Consider the following 9,549-nt stretch of genomic DNA (forward strand, 5'->3'; position numbering starts at 1 on the left):
GACGAGTGCCAGCACTGCCAGGGCTCGGGTGGGGTGGCAGGTCTGCCTTGGCGGGGACTCTGCCACACCTGCTGATTTCAGTGCTGGCCGGGCCCCAGGGCTCAGAGCAGCATTCGTGCCCTGGCCCACACGTTCCTTGTCTGTGTCACACCTGCAGGTTTAGAATGGCCACCAGCTGGGACGTGTCCCAAGGAGGCCGTGCCAGCTTCTGTGCAAGGCCCCGTGCCCTTCCTGCTGCGGCTGCGTCGGCAGCCCTGGGGGCTCCTTCTGCTGCCCTGAGCCTGCAGAGCAGGGCAGCGTTGGCTGATGGTTTGAGGCATTCCTAAAGATCCTGTTGGGCTGTCTTAGACCCTTTGGGCAAGAGATTCCTCCCAACCTGGGCCATTTTTGGGGGGATGGGGGCAGGGGGAACCAGGGCAGCTGGCAGGGTGCGTGAGGGCCCTTTGTGACATATGGTCACCATGGGATGGAAAGGGACAGGGTGTCAGAGGGCCCTTTGTGACATGTGGTGGCATAGGAGCTGGCGGTGACAGGACCACGCCACAGTGCTCGGTGCACGCGACGGGACAGGACGCGTCAGAGCGGTGCTGTGAGGAGCCCCCGCACAGCACACTCGTTTGTGTCGGACCCGGAGCTTTTCCCAAGCGTTATTCCAACAGGTGACCTCGAGGCCAGACCACAGGGCTTGCTGACCTGTGGCCTTGCCGAGGCTTCTTTCTTAAGGTTCTGTCAAGGGCAGACCGTGGGACTTGGTGACCCGGGGCTTTTCCGAGGTGTCGCCCATCCCTGCAATCACTGCCCTTGAGACCAGACCTCAAACCTTGACGAGGAGCCTCCTGTCCTTGTGGCAGGAGCCCTCAAGACACAAGTGCAGGACTTGCTGTCCTGCCGTCTTGCCAGGACTTGAGTCTTGCAGGTGCCTTCCAGGCACGACTGCAGCACTTGCTGACCTGTGGCCTTGCCGAGGCTTCTCAAGGTTCTCTCAAGGCAGACCGTGGGATTTGGTGACCCGGAGCTTTTCCGAGGTGTCGCCCATCCCTGCAGTCACTGCCCTTGAGACCAGACCTCAAACCTTGACGAGGAGCCTCCTGTCCTTGTGGCAGGAGCCCTCAAGACACAAGTGCAGGACTCGCTGTCCTGCCGTCTTGCCCAGACTTGAGTCTTGCAGGTGCCTTCCAGGCACGACTGCAGCACTTGCTGACTCGGAGCTTTTCCGAGCCATCTCTCCTGCAAGTAGCTATAAATCCAGTCCCTGCCATGGAGCAGCGACCCCCAAGAGTGCCCAAGTTGGCCTGGGTTGAGGAGGAGGAGGAAGGAGAAGGCCCTGGAGCTGTCCTGGCACAGGAGACTGAAGAGGTGCAGGAGTTCCAGGCACCACGGGAGGGTGAGTTGCAGAGCTCGGCCTTAGGGCTAGCGCCTGTTGCCAGCTTGGCCCCATCCCATTGCATGCCATGCCATCCCCTGGTGCTGTTCCTATGGAAAGGATGGGAGAGTGTTGAAGATGATATGGAGCAGCGACCCCCAAGAGTGCCCAAGCTGGCCTGGGTGCAGGAGGAGGAGGAGGAGGAAGAGGAAGAAGGCCCTGGAGCTGCCCCAGCACCAGAGACCGAAGAGGTGCAGCAGTTCCGGCCGCTGGAGGAGGGTGAGTGGCAGAGCTGGGCCACAGAGCTGGTGCCTGTGGCCATCTTGGCCCCATCCCATCCCATTGCATCCCATCTCATCCCATCCCACCCTGTCCTGTGGAGACACACCCATGGACAGCATAAAAGAGGGGCTGGGGCTGCCCCCCCCAGCAGTGGCCGTGCTCCATCCCCTGGGGCATCCGCGGGGCTGTCCCTGCCTGGGGATCGCAGGGCTGGGCTGCGTTCTCCGGCCTCTCCCGCAGCCCCTCAGCTCTGGCTGCTCTTTGCCAGATGCAGCCATGGCCCAGACACAAGAGCAGGACCTTGGCGGTGGCCTCTTCCGCAGAACAGCGCAGGTACCTGCAGCCATCCCCAACTGGGCTGGGCCTGCTGGCACTGCTCAGCCCAGCAGCACGCCTGGAGCACTCCATGGAACATCCCCGATGTTTCTGTCTCCCGCCCTTCTCCTACAGCTGGTTTGCAGCTTCATCAAGAGAATTCGGGAAGAAGGGACCAGCGCCATGGCCACTGGGCTCAGACCTTATTCATACATCTTCAACACCAAGGCCACTGCTGCCCTGCTGGATATGCTTGTAGAGGAGGGTTTTTACAGTCAAAAGCAAGTAAGCAGCCTGTGGCCAGGGTTTGATCCTCCAGGGATCGCTTGGCCTCCCAAGCCACGCTTGCTGATCACTCAAAGCCTTTGAGGCCATTGCAGCGTGCTGAGAAGGGAAGCACTTCTCTGGGGAAGCTGGGGACATTCCTGACTCCCTGTGGCAGCTTTCCAAGTCTCCCCTTGTGCTTTCTCCAGGTGCCTGCCATGGTGAGGTACATCCACCAGTGGCTCATGGCCAATCAGTTCTCTGAGCACAGGCTGAACAGGACCCTGCTGGATCTGAGCGAGGCACAGCCCGCTGACGTGGTCATTGCTCTCCTGCGTGTGGCCCCAACGTGTGACAGGTACGGGGCCCACGTGCCCAGAGGGCTCAGGGCTCCTCAGCCCATCAGCCTGCACAGCCTGGCCCAGGTGTCTGACCAACAGAGACTTCCAGGGTCCTGTCTACCTGGGACCTTTCCCAGCCCTGCTACATCGGTCCCCGAGCCTGCTGCCATGCCATGGCCCTCAGGGCCCTGTCCCCACAGGGCTGGGCTGCCTGGCTGCTGCTGCTGGCGAGGGGCAGCAGGCAGAGGCAGAGCTGGCAGCAAGCTCAGCTCCCCCCCACTGCTGCCCAGGCCACGGGGATGTGTCTGAGACCCCCGTGAGACAGAGCTGTCGCCCCGCAGAGCTGCTATGACCATGTGGAAGACCATCTTGTGCTCGCCCAGGACAGCGGAGCGGGCATACCGGATAGTCCTCGATGTGCTGGGGAACTGGCCAGAGCACAGCACGCGCACCTCTGATGGAGACAACACGGGTGTCTTTGCCCTGGCTGTGAGTTTCTACAACTGGCCTTTGCTCAGCCCATGGCAAGCCACCTCTTCAGCAGCTCTGTTTCCTCCTTCCCCAACTGCATCTCCCTGCCTCAGGCACTGGGCTGAAACCTGGCCTAGGGGCAGCTTCAGGGGCACCAGGCGTGGAGCTCCCCAGGGGTTTCCCCTGACCGCTCCCTGCCACACTCAGGCCCTGCCACCCGCACACCTCGGCACTGAGCGCTGTCTCAGGGTTCTCTGTCCTCTGCAGGCAACTGTGCTGATGTGGAAGATCCTTCAGATGCCCTGCGTCCCACATGTAGTGACGGTGCATTTCCCCCGCCTCTTTGTGCATCTGCTCTTCCAAGTGTTCTTCAGCACTTTGGAGATGCCAGAGGATCTCAATGCCTTCTGGAAGGGATGCCAGGAGCAACACGGCCTTGCCATCAGCCCCAACAGGTGCTCTATCCCACTCCTCCTGTCCCTGCCATGTCTCCACGGCACGAGCCAGTGCTCCCAGCGTGACCTGGGCTTTGCTGTGCACACAGCTTTGCAGTGCAGGCCCTGAAGTCCCTGCTGTGCCAAATGCATCGTGAGGAAGTGGTGGTGGAAATGGAACACAAGCGTGGCTGGGACAAGCTGCTCTCTGCTGACACCCACCACTATGCCGTGGGTCTGCTGGCCAGGTGAGACCCCCTTCTCCCCACTGCCTCTGGCATTTGTGCCCCGTGCTGAGGTTGCCCAACACAGTCCCCACTGTCGTGGGCCAGAGGGCCTCGTCACCGAGGGACGGCTAGGGAGACTGGAAAAGGCTGGGAAAGGAGGGTGCCCACAAGGAGTCACCTCCCCAAGGGCCCAGGTCCCCTATCCTTGCAGGATGGTGCTCAAAGATCTGAACTCTGTCAATCAGTCCTGGGAGATGTTTGTCCTCCCAGCTCACAGTCTGGGCTACTTTTTCACCCTGGCAGGGAGATGTCGTCTGCCTCTATCCCCTTGTGTTCCCGCATCGTTCCCTACCTGCTCCAGCTGCTCAGCACACAGGAGGCACGCTGGGATCTGCCTGCCCTGGCATTCCTTGTGGAGGTGAGCCTGATGGCCAAAAGTGCCTCCCTGCAGAGCTGCCTGCCACCTCTCTGCCCTCTCATAGCTGCAGCTGCCTGGGACGGTGCCCATGCCTTGTGCTGCTGCCCGGGCCCTGTTTCCTGTCTTGTTTCTGGGCTCCTGCCGGCTGCCTCCCCTGTCACTGCCCTGTGCCTTTCAGATCCTGGACTACCTGGACTTGAGCGAACGCAGCGCTAACAGAGTCCTGGAAATCTTCTCAAGGCACCTGCGGAGCGAGAGCAGGGACAAGCGTCACCTGGCGCTCAGGGCCCTTTTCAAGTTGATTGACGATCCCTCGATGGTGAGAAGTGGGCAGTGGCTGAAGCTGCGCCGGGAAACGCAGTCCCTTGGGCTCGGCTGGGCTTCGGGCCCCGAGGCAGCTGCTGCCAGCTCTCCTGCCTCCTGCTTCTTCCTGAGTGCTTTGGGACAGGCCTTTGGCCTCTTGGCCCTGTGGCAGCAGGGTGGCGTTTCACAGACTTGTCTTCCACACAGGCTGAAAAAATGCGGAGCCTGACTGAAAGTCTTGTAGATTTCCTGTGGGATGCAGATGGAGAGATAGTCAGGATGACAGTCATGGTGCTCAGCTTTATCGTCTTGGACAAGGACATGCTGATACCCAGCCCCATTGCCCTGCAGCTGGCTGAGGCGCTCCTGCCACTCTTTGACCACGTAAGGCTCTGTGCCCCCAGCCGAGGCCACTGGCTGCTGCCCAGACACTTGGTGCCCTGGGGATTCTCAGGCCTGCGCCCTGCTGAGCCCCATGCAGACAGGGCTGAGGTCTTTTTTCCTTCCTTCCTTTCATATAGGATAATAGCCAGGTGCAGCTGGTGTCCATATTATTCTTCCGATCATTGATGACTCTTCTAACAGAAAAGGAAAAAAAGGCCCTGAAGTCACACGTGCACCACAGCCTGCTGCCTCTCTTCTTCCACTGCCATGACGAGAACCAGCAGGTGGCAGAGGTGAGGATTCCTGGGCTGCTGCTGTCACCCGGGGAGGGGGCTCGGCCGCCTCCTGCCCTGGCACCTTGCCGGCTGCAGCCTCCTCCTGGCCTTGGCACACGAATGCGGGCGGGTCCTGTGTCCTGACTTGTGGGGCCATCTGCGGGTCTCTGCTGCTCTCCAGGCTTCTTGGGCAACGCTGCTTTGTGCGGCCGAGTTCCTGAAGAGGAGAGATCTTGAAAGACCTGTGAAAAAGAAGAAGCTGTGGATGATCACCGAGTGCCTGGTAAGGACGGCTTGGAAGGCCCAGCCTCAGCCTGGAGAAGCCCCCTGTCCCCAGCGCTCGGTGTGTGGGGCTGGCAGCTGCGCCCCTGCCCAGTGCCGCCCCCGGGGGCCGCACGGCTTCTTCTTCAGGCTCCTGTGGTCCCGAGCCTGGTTCCGATGGAGCCCCGATCCACTGGGGCTGCAGGGCAGGGCGGCACCGCGGCTCCCTGGGCAGCAGCCGGCCCTCTGCCCCTTCCAGAGCTCGGCGCCAGCGGCTGCTGGCCGGGCCTCAGGGTTGGCCGGGCAGGCAGCGCCTGGCCGAGGGGCAGAGCCCGCGCCAACCCTTCCCTCCTGCCGCTCTCTCCAGCTGGCACAGGACAGGAACCGAGCGGCGGAGGACCTGCGTCGGGCCCTGCCGTACCTGCAGAGCCCACAGGAGCCCCTGCGAGCGGCGGCCATCAGGTTCATCGGTGAGCCACGAGCCCGGGCTCCCTCCCCGCCCCGCCACAGCTCGGCCCCGGCCCCGACTGCTGCCCCGGCAGCGGCACCCGTGCCCCACGCCCTGGAGCCCCGCCTGCCCTCGGGGCTGCTGCTGCCGGCCTCTGGCAGCCGTGCCCTTGGGCTGAGTCAGGATGTGGCACGGGCCCGGGCTGAGCCCTGCCGGGGCGGGAGGGCGTGTGGCCACAGGGCTGGCAGCGCCGCTGGCAGGGAGCTGTGCCGCTGGGGCCCTGACAGGCTCTGTGTTCCCAGGGATGGCCGGGCGGCTCCTGAGGCGGCAGAAAGAAGACCTGCAGCTAATTTACAAATGTGAGTGAGGGCAGCGGGCTGTCAGCGGGGCTGCTGGGTGGAGCTGCAAGTCCTGGACTGTCTGCGAAGGTCTCTGCTCAACGTGCAGATGAGGGGCGGCGTGGGTGGATCACTCCGAGGTTTCACGTGGGGCATTCGTGGCCAGCAGCTTCGGGCTGATCCCCTTGGTCCCTGCTCCCTGCTGGCCATGGCAAGAGCCGGCTGGGATGGCCCTGGCCGGGGGCTCTCCGTGGGCCTCCGCAGGTCTGGGAATCTGACCGTGGCTCTGTTCATCTCTCTTCCAGCCCTTAAGAACGTGGTTTGTGACACCAGCCCTGCCATCGGAAACCTGGCAATTCAAACATTTTACATCACCCAGGCAGTAGAGACGGCTCAATATTCCATCTTGGAGAACCTGCAAGTTGAGCTGCGCAGGGCATGGAGGACACGGCCTCGTCTGTTGGGCCTCAGCTGGCTGCGCTGCTGGAGCTCTGCTGGCAACTGACCCGGCAGGCTCTGTCTGCTGGGACCACCTGAACCAGCAGAGATTTTTTTTTGTTTCTTAAATATTGTTCTTTTCTTCTTTTCATTTTCTTTTAGGATATAAATATAGTATATATTATAATAGGCAGTCACTTCCCAAGACCTTTATCTTGCTGCCCGTGGTGTACAGGGCATAGAGGAAGCGGGGAAAATGTGATTCCACTGGGGGAATCACAGCTCAGCAAGCTGCCCAGGCATGCAGTGGTGCAGGGAAAATGGCCAGAAACCCTTGGCCTTTGGTGGTTCTGCTGAAGGCACAAACGCTGTCTCAGCCAGGAAGCGCCGCCATCTGTGTCCTCGTGCCCGTGTGGTGCTGGCTGGGTTGCTGAGGGCTCCCACGTGCCTCTTGATCCTGCTCCTCTGGAGCTCCTGTGGGGCTGTGGCGCTGCTGCCGGGCTGCACTGGGGGAGACTCTGAGGGAACAGGGCACTGGGAAGCTGTAAATGGATGAGGGTCTGTGGAGGCCCAGGCAAGACAAAAGCGTGGGACGGTGTGAGGGGCATGTGTGGAGGCTGGAGGCTCCAAAGGGGACAGGAGGCCCCTGAAAGGCCAGACCGGTGGGAAGACCTGAGGAATTGGGTGTCAGAGGGCATAAGCAGCCCCCGGGCAGCCACTTTTTTCCTGACAGCCGGCCGACCTGGCACTTCCCCAGAATGTCTCCCAGGCCTGCAGCAGAAGCCCTCGAGGCTGGGACAACACCCCTCCAGGAGGGTGCGGACAGCCCAAGGTGTGCCCAGGCTGGGCTGGCTGGGGACATGCAGGGCAGGGGGGTGCTGCCAGGCCACGGCCACTGGGTGCCTGCGATAAGGGGCAGTGGGCAGAGGCAGGGCTGGCCGCCAGCCCAGGCCCTCGCGGCTGCCCAGGACACGGTGCTGTGACTGAGGCTCCCCTGACACAGAGCTCGGGGTCCGCAGAGCTGCTGCCACCAAGGGGAGGGTGGTGATGTCTCCTCCAGCAGGGCTGCCCAGTCGCTGCTGCTGAAGCGACTCAGGAGCCCACAGAAACAGCAGCAGAGTGTGCACAGGAACAGCAGCAGAGTGTGCACAGGAACAGCAGCAGCCCCAACGTCGGCACCTGCACAGTGAGGCGTCTGCAGCAGCTGAGTGCCAAACAGGGGGAGGCTGTGGGCACAGTTGCCTTTGGTTTGGCAAAAGGCTTCAGCAGAATTGACCACAATGGCTTTCTCTTCACTTGCCAGCCTCACAGCAACGCTTGGCAGCTTCAGCTGCAGCCTGTGCCCCTGACTGACTTGGATGGCCGTGCTTGAGGGCGGGCTCGCCTTCTACATGTCATTGTTGTTGTAGTGCGTCTAAAAATCTTGGTATCTCCCAAGAGTAAAACTCACCTCTGTTTTGTGTAATGTTAGTTCCTACCTGAGAACCTTCTCCCTTCCCCCTTCCCATTGGCTGTATCCTCTCTGTATCCCCCGATCACCCCCACCCCTTTGTATAAGAGATAAGATCCAGGGCATTTCTGTCTCTTTCTTGCCCCGGATGGACGACAGACAATAAACCTGCAATTTGGATTATTCCAGCAAGTTTGGGCCTCCTGTGCCTAGATACTTTGAGTCCGTGTTGTATCCACTTATCCCTCCGGCCCCTGTTCCCCAGGGAGAAGGGGCAGGGAGAGAGAGAGTTACACCCCTTGCTCCTGCAGAGGGGCAGGGAGAGGGGTGTCCCGGCCCTGCCTCCCGATGGGGGGGTGCCAGCCTACCGAGCCTGGCGTGGCAGGGTGCGGGCCTCCGCCTGGCTCCTGCAGGGGAGGAGCTGGGTCTCTCCACAGGCTTGGTAAGGGAATGGAGCCCCCAGAGCCCGGCGTGGGGGGGTGCAGGCAGAGAAACCCAGGGAATACCAGCCCTGGAGAAGATGAAGGTATGCTAACAGCGGCTCCTGTGGTATACAATAGCAGCTGATATTCAAGTCAGTTATGTTAATATTAACCAGCTGCCATCTGATAGTTTCTTACAGTTTGTAGATCGACTGAGACTACAGATACAGAGACAAGTTAAAGAACCAGTGGCCCAGACAGAACTGCTTCAAGAAATGGCCCAATGAAATGCCAACGACGCTTGTCGTAGAGCAATTCTGAGTCTACTTATTAACCCTCCACCCACCATAGCAGATATGATTGAAGCCATGTGCCCAGAAAGCAGACTTGTACAGCGTACACGGCAAGAAACCAGGCAACCCAAGGACAGTGGCAGCAGTGACACCAGGAATGAATAAGCCACAGATGTCACCAGAACAGCTGCAGCACATCGTCTGTTTCCAGTGCAAGAGGCCAGGACATTTTGCAAGGAACTGTCCTCAAACCCAGCAACAAGGGAAACACTAGAAAGAAGCTCTAGCCAGTCAACCAAGAAACTAAAGTCTCAGCGCTTTTCTGTCAAGCGCAGAGACATAAAAATGACAGACCTGAAGCAGAAAAAAGACTCTATTTTAATGGGAAAAGGGGAGGAAAGGGAGCGGGCTGAGAGGCTGCAGAAATATAATTGTGAGGAAGGTTTGCCTAATAAGGTCTGGCAACCGCAAAAGTGATTCAGTAAGTGATTTGTAACTTGTCATGAAGTGACTTTACCTTTAAGGTGGTTTTAAGAGCTAAGGAAGTTGAAGTTGCTGGTGGCTGATGAGAGTCTTTTCTCCTGACCAATTATCGGTCATTACTGGGAATTGACAGCAGTTTTGAGCATTGAAAAGGGAGATCAACTTGTGAACCCTACCTTAAGATGTAAAGTCAGAGCACTCTTGGGCTCTTTGTTTCCTGGCTGTGAAAGGTAACAGAGCTCCAGGCCTCCCGTTCTCTGCCCGGCCATGTGGCCGGGCGGGGGCTGGGCTGGACCCAGCGGCTCTCGGCCGGGAGATGGGGGCTTGCGGGGGGCTTTC

The 9,549-nt window shown here is 60.2% G+C and overlaps 1 protein-coding gene across 4 annotated transcripts; it reads left to right on the forward strand.

The window, feature by feature from the left end:
• The first annotated feature begins 498 nt into the window (after positions 1-498).
• Positions 499-6,755, forward strand: LOC147645961 (maestro heat-like repeat-containing protein family member 7). 4 transcript variants are annotated; one of them, XM_086874070.1, is made up of 16 exons: positions 499-1,384; positions 1,484-1,642; positions 1,914-1,978; positions 2,096-2,245; positions 2,434-2,582; positions 2,907-3,054; positions 3,304-3,491; positions 3,581-3,718; positions 4,001-4,115; positions 4,294-4,434; positions 4,626-4,802; positions 4,940-5,095; positions 5,259-5,360; positions 5,706-5,808; positions 6,089-6,145; positions 6,430-6,755. In XM_086874070.1, exons 1-16 carry the CDS (start codon positions 1,258-1,260, stop codon positions 6,627-6,629), a joined length of 2,175 nt encoding a protein of 724 aa, XP_086730196.1. In that variant the 5' UTR covers positions 499-1,257; the 3' UTR covers positions 6,630-6,755. The 4 variants fall into 4 exon arrangements, with proteins under 4 accessions (XP_086730196.1, XP_086730193.1, XP_086730197.1 ...); XM_086874067.1 differs by having other exon boundaries at positions 540-1,384; positions 2,907-3,491; XM_086874068.1 differs by having other exon boundaries at positions 1,192-1,642.
• Positions 6,756-9,549: the final 2,794 nt, after the last annotated feature.

Source organism: Cyanistes caeruleus, unplaced genomic scaffold (assembly GCF_971803275.1).
Source record: "Cyanistes caeruleus unplaced genomic scaffold, bCyaCae1.hap1.1 HAP1_SCAFFOLD_141, whole genome shotgun sequence".
Lineage (NCBI taxonomy): Eukaryota > Metazoa > Chordata > Aves > Passeriformes > Paridae > Cyanistes > Cyanistes caeruleus.

Bases quoted from the DNA above. Each gene is read 5' to 3' on its own strand.
- LOC147645961 (XM_086874071.1), top strand. From the start codon at position 1,258: ATGGAGCAGCGACCCCCAAGAGTGCCCAAGTTGGCCTGGGTTGAGGAG. The intron at 5,361-5,705 runs GTAAGGACGGCT...CGCTCTCTCCAG, and splicing joins GGATGATCACCGAGTGCCTG to CTGGCACAGGACAGGAACCG. The intron at 6,146-6,429 runs GTGAGTGAGGGC...TCTCTCTTCCAG, and splicing joins CCTGCAGCTAATTTACAAAT to CCCTTAAGAACGTGGTTTGT.